An 18,291-nucleotide genomic window follows, 5' to 3' on the forward strand; every position below is an offset into this window, starting at 1 on the left:
TATGCTGTGCGTGCGTGCGTGCGTGTGTGTGTATGCGGTGCATGCATGCGCGTGTGTGTGTATGCTGTGCGTGTGTGTGTATGCGGTGCGTGCGTGTGTATGCTGTGCGTGCGTGCGTGTGTGTGTGTGTGTGTGAGAGTAGAACTGTACCTTCAAACAGACTCCACAGGGCATCTCTGGGGACACTGGCTGGGTGAACGTGCACTGCAGGGAGACACACACACACACACACACACACACACACACACAGAGAGAGAGTATGTGTGTGTGTGTTTACGGCTGAGAGAGAGAGTTAGAGAGAGTATGTATGTGTGTGTATGTGTGTTTACGGCTGAGAGAGAGAGTATGTATGTGTGTGTATGTGTGTTTACGACTGAGAGAGAGAGAGAGAGAGTGAGAGAGAGTATGTGTGTGTATGTGTGTTTACGGCTGAGAGAGAGAGAGAGAGAGAGAGTATGTATGTGTGTGTGTGTGTGTAATTATACAGGCCAGTGTAGTTAAATAAAGCATGACTGACAGTCTGGAGTCAGTCCTGTCTACTGGAGACTCTTCCACTGACACCCTTCACACACACACCACATATGCAAACATACACACACCAAAGCTGCTCAAAATACCCAGAAGAAACACCACTTCACTCACCCCCCCCCCCCCCCCCCCCACACACACACACACACACACACTCTCTCTCCCACACTCACACACACACACTTACCGCATTCACCAGATACACCCATAACCATGACATAGAACCACAGAATCCTCAGCTCTCAACACACACACACACACACACACACACACACACACCAAAACCCCTCCAAAGGAATGTCCAAATGTAGACACGCCCTCCCACCTTCTGCTTCCATATCAACTCCACTCTATCAACACCACCACGAGCTCATCCTCACAGCACAAAACACCCTGCCCTCGCTGTTACCGCACACACACACTATACACACACACACACACTATACACACACACACACATACTATACACACACACTATACACACACACTCACACACATACTATACACACACACACACACACTATACACACACACACACACACACTATACACACACACACACACACTATACACACACACTATACACACACACTCACACACATACTATACACACACACACACTATACACACACACACACACACATACTATACACACACACACACACACATACTATACACACACACTATACACACACTCACACACACTATACACACACACACACACTATACACACACATACTATACACACACACACACTATACACACACACTACACACACACACACACTATACACACACACACACACACACACACACACTATACACACACACACACACACTATACACACACACACTATACACACACACACTATACACACACACACACACACACTATACACACACTCACACACACACACACTATACACACACACACACACACTATACACACACTCACTATACACACACACACACTATACACACACACTCACACACATACTATACACACACACACACACTATACACACACACACACACACTACACACACACACACACACACACACACACACACACACACACACAGAGACTATACACACACACTATACACACACACATACACACTATACACACCCAACTACGCCAGTAAAACCAAAAGCAGCTCATTTAAGTCTTCCCTTTCACACACACAAACACAACTTGGGGATAACTCCATCAGGGCTAACTCCATCAGGGCCATCAGTGTTTGAGTGTGTGTCTGTGCTGACTCTGTGTGTGTGTTTGAGTGTGTGTCTGTGCGTGTGTGTGTGTGTTTGAGTGTGTGTCTGTGCTGACTGTGTGTGTGTGTGTGATTGTGTGTCTGTGCTGACTGTGTCTGTGTGTTTGAGTGTGTGTCTGTGCTGACTGTGTCTGTGTGTTTGAGTGTGTGTCTGTGTGTTTGAGTGTGTGTCTGTGCTGACTGTGTGTGTGTGTGTGTTTGAGTGTGTGTCTGTGCTGACTGTGTGTGTGTGTGTGAGAGTGTGTGTCTGTGCTGACTGTGTGTGTGTGTGTTTGAGTGTGTGTCTGTGCTGACTGTGTGTGTGTGTTTGAGTGTGTGTCTGTGCTGACTGTGTGTGTGTGTGTGTTTGAGTGTGTGTCTGTTGTCAGGACCCTGTCAGAGCTGCACCAAACCCCGCCCCTGTTCTGTAAATATTTCCATCTTCCAGCAGGGGGCTGTAGCCGTACAGGTGTGCTGTGCAGGTGTGCTGTGCAGGTGTGCACAGGTGTGCTGTGCAGGTGTGCACAGGTGTGCTGTCGATTGGTCCTAATGAGCCAGATGCTCTCAGGATGCAGAGGGGCTCCCTCTCCTCTCGGCCGTCGTTATAGTGCTTATGTTATGTTGTCGAACACTTGTACTCATACCCCTAGACACTATGCACTACATTTTAGTTTTTAGCTTCCACATACTGACTTCTCTATAATTATTTAATAAATATACTTTATTGTTACTCTTGCGTGGACCTCCCTTTATGTTTCACATGCTTGAGCATGTGACACTGTGCTGACTGTGTGTGTGTGTGTGTGTGTGTGTCTGTGCTGACTGTGTGTGTGTGTGTGTGTGAGTGTGTGTCTGTGCTGACTGTGTGTGTGTGTGTGTGTGTGTGTGATTGTGTGTCTGTGCTGACTGTGTGTGTGTTTGAGTGTGTGTCTGTGCTGACTGTGTGTGTGTGTGTGTGTGAGTGTGTGTCTGTGCTGACTGCGTGTGTGTTTGAGTGTGTGTCTGTGCTGACTGTGTGTGTGTGTGTGTGTTTGAGTGTGTGTCTGTGCTGACTGTGTGTGTGTGTGTGTGTGTGAGTGTGTGTCTGTGCTGACTGTGTGTGTGTGTGTTTGAGTGTGTGTCTGTGCTGACTGTGTGTGTGTGTGTGTGTGTTTGAGTGTGTGTCTGTGCTGACTGTGTGTGTGTGTGTGTTTGAGTCTGTGTCTGTGCTGACTGTGTCTGTGTGTTCGAGTGTGTGTCTGTGCTGACTGTGTGTGTTTGAGTGTGTGTCTGTGCTGACTGTGTGTGTGTGTGTTTGAGTCTGTGCTGACTGTGTGTGTGTGTGTGTGTGAGTGTGTGTCTGTGCTGACTGTGTGTGTGTGTGTGTGTGTGTGTGTGTGTGCGTCTGTGCTGACTGTGTGTGTGTGTTTGAGTGTGTGTCTGTGCTGACTGTGGTCTGACAGTCGTAAAAGCACTCTGTGAGCGTGCTCAGTGCAGCTAACTGTCTCTCTCTCCGGATGAGGGCTGCAGGTGTGTGTGTGTGTGTGTGTGTGATTGTGTGTCTGTGCTGACTGTGTGTGTGTTTGAGTGTGTGTCTGTGCTGACTGTGTGTGTGTGTGTGTGTGAGTGTGTGTCTGTGCTGACTGCGTGTGTGTTTGAGTGTGTGTCTGTGCTGACTGTGTGTGTGTGTGTTTGAGTGTGTGTCTGTGCTGACTGTGTGTGTGTGTGTGTGTGAGTGTGTGTCTGTGCTGACTGCGTGTGTGTCTGTGCTGACTGTGTGTGTGTGTGTGTGTTTGAGTCTGTGTCTGTGCTGACTGTGTCTGTGTGTTTGAGTGTGTGTCTGTGCTGACTGTGTGTGTTTGAGTGTGTGTCTGTGCTGACTGTGTGTGTGTGTTTGAGTCTGTGCTGAATGTGTCTGTGTGTGTGCGTCTGTGCTGACTGTGTGTGTGTGTTTGAGTGTGTGTCTGTGCTGACTGTGGTCTGACAGTCGTAAAAGCACTCTGTGAGCGCGCTCAGTGCAGCTAACTGTCTCTCTCTCCGGATGAGGGCTGCAGGGATGACGGACAACGCTTGCTGAGTGTGTTTGAGCATGTCTGTGTGTGTGTGTGTGTGTCTGAGCGTGTGTATGTGTGTGTCAAAATGTGTGTGTGTGTGTCTGAGCGTGTGTGTGTGTGTGTGTCTGAGCGTGTGTGTGTGTCTGAGCACGTGTATGTGTGTCTGAGTGTGTGTGTGTGTCTGAGCGTGTGTGTGTGTCTGGGTAAGTGTGTGTGTGTGTGTGTGTGTGTCTGAGCGTGTGTCTGGTTAAGTGTGTGTGTGTGTGTCTGAGTGTGTGTGTGGAAACAGTGAGGCTGAATGTTCCACTCTGCTATTTGCGGCCTTCCGTCACAATAACCCATCCATTCATATACCGCCTGCTTTGGCACACACACACACTCACTCACACACACACTCACACACACTCATTCACTCACACACACACACACACGCACTCACTCACTCACACACACACACACTCACACACACTTACTCATTCACACACTCACAATGAGATGAAACTGAAAGGGAAACTGGAGTGTGTGTGCATGTGTGTGTGAAAGGGAAACTGGAGTGTGTGTGCATGTGTGTGTGAAAGGGAAACTGGAGTGTGTGTGCATGTGTGTGTGAAAGGGAAACTGAAGTGTGTGTGCATGTGTGTGTGAGCATGTGTGTGTGTGTGTGTGTGTGTGAAAGAGTGAAAAAGAGAGAATAGTGTCTATGTGTGTGAAAAAGAGAGAGAATAGTGTGTATGTTGATATGTGTGTGGAAGAAAGAATGGTGTGTGTGTGTGTGTGAAAAGGAAAGAGAGAATAGTTTGTATGTGTGGATATACTGTATATGTGCATGAAAGAAAGAATGGTGTGTGTGTGTGTGTGTGTGTGCGCATGTGTGTGTGCATGCGTGTGTGTTTGTGTGTGTGTGTGTGTGCATGCGTGTGTGTGTGTATGACAATGAAATCCTCATTTCTACTCCCTCTAGGCCCGTTGCCAATCCGAATCTTTGACCCAAACAGAGGTCAGAGTTTATCCCAGACATGAATGCATGTATGCACACACACACACACAGATGAATGGGGAGCTGGTCCCAGCCCTGCCAACTGTTCTTTGCAGAGCTACAGCAGCGACTCAGACTCCTCTGCAGTGAATGGAGCTGATTATCATGTGTGTGTGTGTGTGTGAGCGTTAGTGTGTGTGTGAGCGTCTGTGTGTGTGTGTGTGAGCGTCTGTATATGTGTGTGAGCCTCAGTGTATGTGTGAGCAGCAGTGTGTCTGTGAGCAGCAGTGTGTGTGTGAGCAGCAGTGTGTGTGTGAGCGTCTGTGTGTGTGTGTGTGAGCAGCAGTGTGTGTGTGTGTGAGCGTCAGTGTGTGTGTGAGCCTCAGTGTGTGTGTGAGTGTCTGTATGTGTGTGAGTCTCAGTGTGTGTGTGAGCGTCTGTATGTGTGTGAGTCTCAGTGTGTGTGTGAGCAGCAGTGTGTGTGTGAGCAGCAGTGTGCAAGGATTAAAGTTCTCCGTCGTACGACGGATTCCCGTCAATTTGATTTTAGAAATGTCATATTTGAGATCGATGCAGATCCGATGAGAAAAAAAATAGGGGGCTATCACCTTTGCTTTTCCTTTAAGGCAACTAATATTAGGTCCGATGAATTAATGTGTGTGATGGTAAATGTTTAAAGACCTAATAGAGTTACACGCTTGTCTCATTGGCCTGGGACGTTTGCTTAAAAAAAAAGAACACGTCTGGAGGACTAACCAAAGTTGGATTATAGTGACACAATCGAGACAGCTGATGAGGTTGCCCAATCCGTTTCACTTTTTTGGATATGATATTGTGAGCTCTGTGTGCGAATTCGGAGAAGCGTAGGCTGTGTTCTTTATGATATTGTGAGCTCTGTGTGCGAATTCGGAGAAGCGTAGGCTGTGTTCTTTATGATATTGTGAGCTCTGTGTGCGAATTCGGAGAAGCGTAGGCTGTTCTTTCCGTGCATCATGTAGACAACTTCTTATTACTATCGTGAACTCTTGTCAGGGGAGGTCACTCATTTGGGCTATGTCACCTAGGCTATGTCACCTAGGCTGTGTCACCTAGGCTGTGTCACCTAGGCTATGTCACCTAGGCTGTGTCACCTAGGCTGTGTCACCTAGGCTGTGTCACCTAGGCTATGTCACCTAGGCTATGTCACCTATGCTATGTCACCTAGGCTATGTCACCTAGGCTATGTCACCTATGCTATGTCACCTAGGCTATGTCACCTAGGCTATGTCACCTATGCTATGTCACCTAGGCTATGTCACCTAGGCTATGTCACCTAGGCTATGTCACCTAGGCTATGTCACCTAGGCTATGACTTGAACAGATAGCCTGCTATGCCACCCGATGTACTATTATTGTTACAGTTTTTAATCAATGCAACTATTATGTGTAAAGCGACGCAATATAAACCATAGCCTATGCAATTTATTATCCCTTCTGTTATGACCAGGGTATCTGCACATTTTCCAAGTGTTCTTGGAAAGACTGTTCTTCACCTGTGTCTGTAGTAGCCCCCTAGGCTACTTGCCAAAGACATGTGCACTGGACTGGATTCCCTTCAATATTTTTTTCAAAGTTAGACTAAGCTATTTAAATATTTTAATAGGCCTACTTTATATAATTTACTATGTGCTTCTATTGTCCCATATGCAGCACAGCAAATTAAAGTTAATCCACTACTTTACATTTTGCATACCAGTTGTATCTAAACCAACCAAAGCTTGACTGAAACATTGTAAAACCATTGACTTGTTTTAAATGAATTAAGAGACAGGTCCTCCTCGCATGATCCTGCTGAAAAACTGCTGGTTTCATCTCAAGCACGCACGTATTATGAACACACGTTTTTTTTTTATGTAGCCAGTCGCCGACATTCAAAAATATGCGGTTATATTTCACAACTTTTGCGAAGTAGGCCTAGCCTACTGGGAAACGCTGGCAGGCAAGCTGCTGACAGATATTACAGGTATTATAACTTAGACAGATAATTTCTTCCCTAGGCTAGGCCAGCAACACATGCTGGAAAGATGCAAACAGATCAACTTAACATGTACAGTATTTCCTCCTGATTGCGAAAACGTTTTCTTTTTCTGTCAGTCCGTGGTTCCTTCATAAATTGCGCAGCAAGTTATCAGACGAGTGACAGAAGCACTGCGCATAATTTGACCAGCAGTCTTCGCGTCCATAGTTTGTGAAACGATGCTGCGTCCGAGCAACGATTTTAGATGCCAAGCGCAACTCCAAAAAGGAGGACAAATGAGCGTCCGGCTTGAGGCTGCGCCGGACAGGGCTTTTAAAATCCATATGTCCGGCCTAAATTCGAACGTATGGCCAACCTATCGCTAACTGGCTTACCAACTCTTTCTCCTGCTCACATAGGTTACCTGCGTTGCCTATCTCTCGATCAGGCCTCGGCTACACCACAAAAACATCAGGCATATTTGTACATACTGTACATTATTACCATTTTCACACCTTTCCACTTATACAATTGCGTTTTAAATACGCGAAACTGGATGGAGACACTTGCTCTCTTGCAGCTCACTCGCTGGCGGTCCCATACGCAAATTTAATACCTCCCTTTCGAAAATTCAAGACATCCAGTTCATCCAATTTAAGACTTCTTAAGGCCTTAAAAACCGAGAGTTGTATTTAAAGGGGAACTTGGCAACTATTTCAACGTAATAAACCCGTTTAGAAATCATTTGGATTGTTAAATGACCTGTTCCGGTGAAAATGGGGACTTTTCCCACGGCCCCTAGCGTCCCCAGGCGGAAAACCAACCTTGCGACATTGAGACTACCGTCCCGGAAAGAGAAGTGAGAAACAAGAAACTTGTTTTAAATCGTGTTTCTTACCTTGTAAGATCCACATTGTTCTGCCGAACTTATGCTAACCGTTTTGCTAGCTTGTAAACAAATCCATGTGCTTTATCGTTACCTTTTCCCACAGTTTGAAATAGCCTAATGCACAATTTCTCCAGCAGAGGGGGAAATATAGCTAATCCTGCAAAAGTTTCCCTTTAAGACTTTTTAAGGATCCGCGGGAATTACATGTACAACAATGTCATTGTGATGACATGTACAACAATGTTTTTCACAATTTGTGATGGAAGGTTTTGACTGAGCGTGTTCACATAAAATAATAACTAGATGTACCGCATAGCGGTACAAAATATGACCGCCGCTCAGTCCTGTACATCCGTTCCGCAAAAAGAAATCACACTTCAATTTGTCTCCATATTTTACTCCATCCCCCACTCTTGAAACTTTTGTGTAGGCCTATGCTTGTTTGGCATGCCTGAGTGTAAGTACTGGTGCTGAAAAGGTGAATAGATTGTAGAATAGCCAAAGAAGAAGAAATCTCTAAACAATCACAAGTAGGGCAGTTCATCACAGTTCACTCATTGCAACTGGATTGATGAAAGGTCACTTACACCTGTAGGCTACATTGTATTTGGGAAAAGCAAAAGGTAACAGCATAATGTTATTTATTTATTTATTTATAAACAAAAACATCTCTGTCAGTTCCATGCCGTTTTCAACAGCTATCAAAAACAAAGGTAATTTTTGGATGGATGGATTTTTTGTGAATGTTTCTTCTTCTAAATTTTTAGTTTTAGATTTTAGTCATCTTTAGTTTATGTGATACTTTATTGTCAATGCACAAATTAAGTAACAGTAGTCTGAAACGTTATTGTCAATGCACAAATTAAGTAACAGTAGTCTGAAACGAAATGCTGTTTTACATCTAACCAGTGGTGCAAATAACTGACATGTCCAAATGGGCCTTGATGAAATGCGTCGCTAGACTGTTCATACACATTTTAACGGGCCAAAGTTGAAGAGCTGTTGTCCGTTATTGTTCGTGCAAATATAGGCTGATTCATGTTCCCTTGCATTGTGTAACTGAGGTCCATGGCTAGTCTGGCTTTCACCTGACCAAGCTCAATCTTTTAAGAAATCAAAAAATAAATAGCGGGCAGATCAGGCTGGGTTCACCCAGCCTAGTCCATAGGCACCCGATATTGTTTAATTTTCCGATTGAGATATACACGCTCTGGCTATTCTAAATGCAAAAATGCATCAGGGAGTTATGACAAAACTGTAACTAACAAACTAGATCCTAATAAAAAGCTGTTAGCTTCCCTAAGCTACAGGTAGGCTTATAAGGTAGGCCTATTTACAACATAAATTGTCAATAGGCTATGCTGGCGACACAAATAAAATCTCCTTTGGAAACCAATGGCTCACGCCTTACAGTATCAAGCGGACTTAAACTGCCATATCGTGGCGAAAAGTTGTAATAAAATTCACGCAGCTCCATGAGTCAAGGAAAGCGCGAATGAAGTAGCCACTTCTAAATGGGACCCACTACACAGTAGCTTAAAGGAGAATTACGGTGTGATATTGACCTAAAGTGTATTGAAACATGATACCGAGTGTGAACGTATGTCTCATAGCCCATCTCGGCTTGTCCCCTGCACTCCAAAATCTGGCGCTAGTTAGCCGATGCTACCAACAGCTTTTTCAATAGTGGTGCTTCGGCATCGAAAAAGCACTGGTAGTTTACTTACAAGACGATTTATACAGACAGTATCTTCACGAAGTTTAGCGTTTGCAGCCATCTTGAATTTAGTCACGATAAGTCGAGCAACGAGTAAGAATGAACAGGTATGATAAGGGATCAGATTCCAAAAATAATTCAGTGGAAATGCATGGATTCCAGTTTCTTCCAGTAGCAGCAACTGGAATCCATGCATTTCCACTGAATTATTTTTGGAAAGTTCAAAGTTCTCAATGTCTCGTTTTAAATGTCAGGGCCCTCGGAAGTCTACCAATGAAGTGTGGAGATACATTGAGCCTCGTAAATGTGTGTAAAACAGTGATTTATTTGCATGGCTAGCCCGATGCCAAAGCACCACTATTGAAAAAGCTGTTGGTAGCATCGGCTAACTAGCGCCAGATTTTGGAGTGCAGGGGACAAGCCGAGATGGGCTATGAGACATACGTTCACACTCGGTATCATGTTTCAATACACTTTAGGTCAATATCACACCGGAATTCTCCTTTAAGGTGTGTTGCTAAAGCAGCCATTATGAAATGAAGGTGTCATTGTTTGGATACTTCACACACACGTGCTTTTTAATTTCACAGACTACAACTACCAAGCTGGAATCAAAGCACATCGATTCCCCTCTCACACCATGCACGCACTTAAAACAAAATAAACCGGCGTCTCAGTCTCACGCATATATAGGCAAAACTATCAGACCGGTATAACGTTGGTAAATCTTCCATTGCACAGAATGATTTTTGTAGCACGTGCAACAAATGACAGTCGAAAGATACATTTACAGTGCTGCTATCAATTTGCTTGGTATAACCGCATTTATAGTTTTCTACAAATGCAATAAATCAAATGCCTCCATCACTCAACCAACGCTAACGGTAACATTACCTAGGTCCTTATTGATATTATAAGATTAACGTACCTGCAGTAAAAACCAAGCATGTCCGATAAACATCCTCAGATTTATTTCGGCTTCAAGAAGAAATGGGAATTACACTTCATGTGAACATCGTCCTATCCTTATTAGACGTTCTCTGCGGTAAACTACAGTCCTTGTAGGAAGCGTCCATTGTTTTTCCAACCCACTTTTAACTTCCAACAAAATTACGTCTCACAGCAACGATGCGCCATCTAGTGGACAAACGGCTACTTATCGCCAATACTGGAAATGCAGCCATGATGATGATGATGAATATTTATTTTGGCTTTCTTTTAATCCTACTGAATTTGTAATTATGTATCGGCCGTTCTAATACCGATAGTATGTGGGTGCCTGTGTGTGTGTGCATGTGTATATGTGTGCACCATCGCCATCTACAGGCCAATGAATGTACAGTCACTAAATGTACACATAACCTAATTTTTTTTAGACCCCCCCATGGATGAAATTCTACGAAACTTGGCATACCCCCAGAGAATGTCAGGTCAATCATACACATAACATTTGGTGCAGTTCTGAACATCTTAACTGAAGATAGGGGCGATTAAAGCAGAATAATATTGCATTTTCATTTTTTACCGGGGGGGTGCAAATCACAAATGAGTGATTATGGGCCAGGTGGGCTCTTGAGACCAACATACCATAAAAGATTCTTCATCCTCAGTGCCACGGTTCAGGTAGTTATTTAGGAAAAACTGCTTTTTTTGCGGTTCGGGGGGCCCAGCACGGGGGGGGGGGGGGGAGTGGCCCCCGGGGACGAAACTAAATTTTTCCGTAAAAGTCTAGTGGGGCTACATACCCACCAAATTTCATGTGCCCCGGTGGTTCGGTGTCCCGGGTATCGTTGACCAAAAATTCAGGAAGTAGATGACGAAAAAAAAAAAAAAAAAAAAAACTTTGACAATCCCTATATGACCGCTTCGCTAGCTTCGCTAGCGGCGGTTATAATAATATTGTCATCATCGCGAACTATTGAGTAAGGGGGTCAGTCGTGTTTGTGACGTACAGACAGCCTTGTAGCCTATTTTGCTTAGGCCTCACTTTTAACGACAGTAGGTTGTGAGTGTAGGCTATGTTGACGAAAAATAACCATGCAATTAAAATAATCAACTTAAAACTTTGCTATTATTAATGTATAGCACAAAACCATAACCAGTAGGCCTACCAGAACCTCGCATATTAGCGTCATGATTTGTGTGCGTCTATTTGGCAAGGCCACTAACTGTCATGGACGTGTTGTTGCTAAAGGAAGGCACAGGTGTCAAAAGTTAACAAATAAATGGGGATGGGTGACTGTTGGAAACGGGGGAGAACTAAGCCATGGTGTAAAGAAATTAAAGTGCCAGGGGTTTGCAGGGGTTTGCGTGGTTTGCTGCAAGAAAATTGTTTATGGATGCAATAGGAAAACCTTTTAGCACGCCAACAATCAGAAGACCGCCATAAGGTTAACGTTCATGCACTTCAGGACATCTTCCCTACCTGGTGCAGCAGTGTGTGTGTGAGCGTTTGTGTGTGTGTGTGGGCCACAGTGTGTGTGTGAGCAGCAGTGTGTGTGTGAGCGTCTGTGTGTGTGTGAGCAGCAGTGTGTGTGTGAGCGTCTGTGTGTATGTGAGCAGCAGTGTGTGTGTGAGTGTCTGTGTGTGTGTGTGAGCCGCAGTGTGTGTGTGAGCCGCAGTGAGTGTGAGCAACAGTATGAGTATAAGTATGAGTATACTCTTTTGTATAGAGTATATGTGTGTATAGAGCAGCAGTATAAGTATACTCTTTTGTATAGAGTATATGTGTGTATAGAGCAGCAGTATAAGTATACTCTTTTGTATAGAGTATATGTGTGTATAGAGCAGCAGTATAAGTATACTCTTTTGTATAGAGTATATGTGTGTATAGAGCAGCAGTATAAGTATAAGTATGAATATACTCTTTTGTATAGAGTATATGTAGAGCAGCAGTATAAGTATAAGTATGAGTATACTCTTTTGTATAGAGTATATGTGTGTATAGAGCAGGAGCCTGTAAAGTCAGCTGGGTCGTTGTTTGGAAAATATCTAGTGTAGTGTGTGAGTTTTAGAGACAGAGAGAGAGATGTGTGTGTGTGTGTGTGTACAAATCTAGTGTAGTGTGTGTTTTAGAAAGAGTGTGTGTATGTGTGTGTGTGTGTGTACAAATCTAGTGTAGTGTGAATTTTAGAGAGAGAGAGTGTGTGTGTGTGTGTGTGTACAAATCTAGTGTAGTGTGTGAGTTTTAGAGAGAGAGAGTGTGTGTATGTGTGTGTGTGTGTGTACAAATCTAGTGTAGTGTGTGAGTTTTAGAGAGAGAGAGTGTGTGTATGTGTGTGTGTGTGTATACAAATCTAGTGTAGTGTGTGAGTTTTAGAGACAGAGAGAGAGATGTGTGTGTATACAAATCTAGTGTAATGTGTGAGTTTTAGAGAGAGAGAGCGTGTGTGTGTGTGTGTGTGTACAAATCTAGTGTAGTGTGTGAGTTTTAGAGAGAGAGAGATGTGTGTGTATGTGTGTGTGTACAAATCTAGTGTAGTGTGTGAGTTTTAGAGACAGAGAGAGAGATGTGTGTGTATGTGTGTGTGTACAAATCTAGTGTAGTGTGTGAGTTTTAGAGACAGAGAGAGAGATGTGTGTGTATGTGTGTGTGTACAAATCTAGTGTAGTGTGTGAGTTTTAGAGAGAGAGACAGAGAGAGAGAGAGAGATGTGTGTGTATGTGTGTGTGTACAAATCTAGTGTAGTGTGTGAGTTTTAGAGACAGAGACAGAGACAGAGACAGAGAGAGAGAGAGAGATGTGTGTGTGTGTGTGAGAGAGAGAGATGTGTGTGTATGTGTGTGTGTGTGAGAGAGAGAGATGTGTGTGCTCCTATTCTAAATCCAACACATTCATGACATTCGTGTCTGTAGGCTTTATGACTCTTTCTCTTCCTCTCTCTTGCTTTGTGTTTGTGTGTGTCTGTCTGTTTCTTCTCCTCCTCTGTTCTCGCTGCTGTATACTTAAACTCCAACCACATCCTCTAAACCACTCAATCTCTTCCAAAATCAGCGCGGTCCTCAGGGACCAGTCTCTCTCTCTCTCTCTCTCTCTCTCTCTCTCTCTCTCTCTCTCTCTCTCTCTCACACACACACACACACACAGGAAAGCTGTTTAAAGCGTTGTCGGAAAAACGCTGACAAGGCTGAAGCTCCTGACCATGGAACACCCACTGGCCCTATTCTACACAGGCCTGGGTGGGCTGCCTGGCACAGCCCTTTAGCTTATCTTATCTTATCTTTAATATGGCCACACCAGTACAGCCGCTCACTTTAGCTTAGCTTAGCTTAAATATGGCCACAACAGTACAGCCGCTCACTTTAGCTTAGCTTTAATATGGCCACAACAGTACAGCCGCTCACTTTAGCTTAGCTTAGCTTTAATATGGCCACACCAGTACAGCCGCTCACTTTAGCTTAGCTTAGCTTTAACGTGGCCACAGCTACTCACTGGCTGCTTTATCTTATAGGTTGGTAGCCTCGTTGACACCAGACCCTTTTTATATGAGATTGGGTCAAAGGTTCATTGACTTACGACTTCCAGCAAGGGCTTAACTAGCAGTGAAATTAACTTATATTGGTGCACTAAACTCTGACCAAATTGTTTCAGAAGTGCAAGTATATGCTTGAAAACGAAGGTTTTAAACGCAGTTGTTTGCAGTTCCAAAGAAATACAAGTCCATGCCGGATTAGCGATTGTATTTGCGTGGTCATGTTTTAGGGACATTGCAGACGGACCTGCAAATCAAATCCCAAAATTGGCAAAGGTTGGTATGGGTATTCCCAGGCTAGTGTGTTACATGTTGTGTGGTTGGTATGGGTATTCCCAGGCTAGTGTGTTACATGTTGTGTGTTGTGGTATTCCCAGGCTAGTGTGTTCCATGTTGTGTGGTTGGTATGGGTATTCCCAGGCTAGTGTGTTCCATGTTGTCTGTTGGTATTCCCAGGCTAGTGTGTTACATGGTGTGTGGTTGGTATGGGTATCCTAGGCTAGTGTATTAGATGTGTGTTGGTATGGGTATTTTCTCTACTGTGAGACTGAACATAAAAGCATTAATCTCTCACCAAATGCATTAGAGTTGGCAAGCCTGCTTAATGCTACCCACATTCACATCAGAAGACCTTCACAAGATTTGGGAAAGATTATTGAAAGACTGGAGTCTTTTAACTAAAGCAGCCCATTCAAGCTTTACTCAAAAGACTATAATCTTTCAAGAATCTTTCCCAAATCTTGTCAAAGTCTTCTGGTGTAAGGGTGGCTTTAGTCTTGTCACGTCCCTAGCTGTTTCTATGTTCCTGCTGTTGTTTTGTGTGTTTTTCAGACAGTCCAGTAGGGGGCGTAACTGCTGAGCCAGCCCTATAAAAGGTGCCGGCTGATGTCACTCCTGGCCGACTCGTTTTTGGTTCCACGCCAGGCTCTGCGCTCCACTCTCGCCCACACTACGTCCACGTCTCCAGTCCCTCTCAGAGTGAGTCTGGGAGAGAGGCCAGGAAATCCAGGCGGCTTCGTTTTTGCAGCCTTCTGGCCTTTTTTTGATACTGTGTTTTGAATATTAATTTTTGCCTTTATATATTTTCTAGTTTAATTATAATAAATGATTGATTATTTTCACATTTATCCACCGTTGTCTGCCGTGTTCTTGCCCTTGCTTTAGTTAGTTTTCTTATAGTTCTCTGTCCCTAGCAGGGAGACGTAGCTTTAATACTGCCAAAACTACTCACTGTCTGCTTCAGTTTAGCTTAGCTTAGCTTTTATATATGGCCACAGCTATTCATTGGGTGCTTTCCCAGATAGTAATCACACGTTGGCCCAACGCTGGAATTGGTTGACAGTGTTGGAAGGTAGAATTTCAATGGTGAAACAATGTCACACCAATGTCAGCCCCTCAAGTAATTGTCTATTGAATGTTGGTTTATAGGCTAGTCTTGTTCGGAAACAAACCAACATGTCACTTAGATGTCAACAGAAATACAATTATTACCAGAGGCAGACAGAGTACGCAGCTTCATTACTTGAGTAAAAGTACAGATACCCCTTGCTAAATTTTACTCAAGTACAAGTAAAAGTACAACAGTCAGATGTCTACTTAAGTAAAGTACTGAAGTACTTGTTTTTAAAAGTACTTGAGTATCAAGAATACAAGAGTACATTTTCTAAATATTGCATTACTACTGCCACCGTGCTTACATTTATGAACAGAAATGTCCTAGATGGAGTTTTAAAAATGGTAATGTTAATACCTTGGAGAATGTAAAAGGAATTGAAAGTAAAATCATGTCATTTTCATCTTTTTACCATGTTGCCAGGGATGGGCAGTATTTCTAATACATGTATTTAAAATACGTATTTCAAATACAAAATACTATTTTGTAATTGAAACACTTGAAGCGAAAACTATCATTAACTAGTTCAGAAAATTGAAATAGTCTGGCGAGGTGGGGCCACTGGTTGGCACATTCCCGGCATCCAGTAGGAACCTGCTGCATCTTCATCTTTTCTGTACATAAATGTAAGCACTGTTGCAGTAGTAGTGCAATATTTAGAAAATGTACTCTTGTTTCGTCCATGGTTTCGTCTCTTATCTAAATCTGACCATGGAGGAAAGCTGAAGGTGATTGCTGATAGACTGTCCCAATCAGTGGCGCCTGCACAATCCAATCACATTTGAAAGGGGAAACAACAAATTGAGGGTTTCCGAGATTTTTCTTTTTTCCTTTTTTTTAGAAGTAGTAACGGGTACTCACGGTTATGGATATAAATGTAGTGGAGTAAAGGGTACAATATTTGCCTCTCAAATGTACTTGAGTAAAGTCATGAGTACTCCCCAAAAATGATACTCGAGTAAAGCACAGATCCCTCAAAATTGTACTCAAGTACTGTACTCAAGTAAATGTACTCCGTTACTGTCCGGCTCTGATTATTACACGAGGTACATGCAACAGCGTTTCAAAAAACATTAAAGAAATGTCTGAGTTAATAGTTGGTCAAAGTGGGATACTTTGTATTGCCTCTTATAACAAGAGGATTTACAATGTCGAAACACTGTCACGCCAACGGCAGTCCACTGAATGGCTGTTTGCAGCTGCAGTGATTTAGCCTGGTCCTAACAGAATCTTGTGCATTTCATAATGTACAGAGAGTCTGGTCACTTTCCATTGCCAAGCGTTAACTTCCTTGAAGGCGAGTACTCTGTTGAAGTTTAAAACTATTGGATCTGCCCAGAGCCACTCTGGATCTACCATAACCAATCGCTAACGTTTGGTCGTGACGTATGTCTGGCTCATACTAGCGCACAACCTCAACGTCATCGTTGTCGGCCACAACCCTCTGTGCGCTGATTGGCCAGGTACCCGCGAATATTCCGAAATCCCAGACGACGTACTGAAGGAAAATGCAATGAGTGGAAGTACGTAGGAGGGCGGAGCCAGGCAAGCAACGATTGTCAACGAGAAAATGTAATTTCGAGGAAAATATAAACATGCTGTAGCGATCTCGCCCTCAGACAAGATTCACCTTTGGCCAGGACGGCCATTTATTGGAACAGGAAGACTCATACGTACACAGACAACTACATAGGGCAACACAGGGGTAGTCTCAGCCGCACACAATAAGGGTTTACCACACACATCAACACGAGGATAAACACATGAGGAACAACCAAGGAGACTAACACGCTAACAAATACACAACATGGTAAATGTAACTACAACTATTATAACCGACATTACACATTCTAGCATTCACTCGCACTGCATTCTGGGAGACACTCATTCAACGTTAGACATGTACATCCACCGATGCTACAATACTGTATATTAACATAAAATGCCAAACAAACTTTTATTTGGAAAACCACAACCACATCAGCAAAGACTCACTGGCAGCTTCAGTTTGAAATCCTATCATAGCTTCTGCCAATACAGATAGATAGATACGTGGGGATCAATAAAGTATCTATCTATCTATCTAAGACTAGCACTGACAAGCATCTTTACATTTCAGAGTATAGGCTGCTGTTTCAGCCACTTTCCATAACTTATCGTTACATTTAACTCTCTTTAGATGAAGTAGGCCACTGTTCTACCAGAGTTCTTCCAGTGAACTATACAGTAATCCCTAGTGTTAGTGACCAGATGTGGATGGATGTAGTTTGCCATGTGTCTGTCTCTCTGTGTCTCTCTTTGTCTCTTTCTCTGTGTCTCTCTCTCAATTCAATTTCAATTCAATTGAGCTTTATTGGCATGACAAAAAATACAATTTGTATTGCAAAAGCATACACGTACGTAGTAGTGTGTAAAGACAGAAAACAAAACATCATGCAGCATACATTACTACAACTGAAATCTCTCTCTCTTTCTCTCTCTCTTTCTCACTCTCTCTCTCTCTCTCTCTGGATTGGGCAGAGAGCATGTGTGGTAATTTCAGTGGGGAACCTCTGTTCCTCAGCCAATATCAACACTGCTCTCTCTGTGAGTGTGTGTTTGTGTGTGTGTGTGTGAGAGAGAGAGAGAGGGGGGGGTAAGTTCCCTTTATGTCTGAGTGTGTGTGAGAGAGAGAGACAGAGAGGGGGGCTGAGTTCCCTATATGTCTGAGTGTGTGTGTGTGAGGCTGTGTAAGAGCCAAAAGCTGCTGAGGTCTAGCAGAGGATTGCTTGTCGCTGCTGACAGAACAGTGGATCACACACACACATACACACACTCACACATAGAGACACACATTCTCTCACACACACACTCGCACACAGAGACACACACTCACTCACACACAGAGACACACACACACACTCACACACAGAGACACACATACTCTTAGCCTAGAAATCTAGACGCACCCTAGCGGCAGCAAATTACATTTGCTGCCAGGGCTAGTCTAGCAACTCTTCGTTGGCTTGTGAGCTCTAAAAATTAAACTTCTATCAG

At 43.6% G+C, this 18,291-nt stretch overlaps 1 protein-coding gene across 1 annotated transcript in view; it reads right to left on the bottom strand.

The window, feature by feature from the left end:
• vstm4b (V-set and transmembrane domain containing 4b) overlaps positions 1–18,291 on the bottom strand; it is a 35,818-nt gene that overhangs the window by 12,963 nt on the left and 4,564 nt on the right. The window contains exon 3 of the mRNA XM_042087653.1: positions 151–204. Coding sequence (XP_041943587.1) covers positions 151–204 — 54 coding nt within the window. The remainder of the gene's footprint in view (positions 1–150; positions 205–18,291) is intronic.

The sequence above is a fragment of the Alosa sapidissima genome, chromosome 3 (assembly GCF_018492685.1).
Source record: "Alosa sapidissima isolate fAloSap1 chromosome 3, fAloSap1.pri, whole genome shotgun sequence".
Classification (NCBI taxonomy): domain Eukaryota; kingdom Metazoa; phylum Chordata; class Actinopteri; order Clupeiformes; family Clupeidae; genus Alosa; species Alosa sapidissima.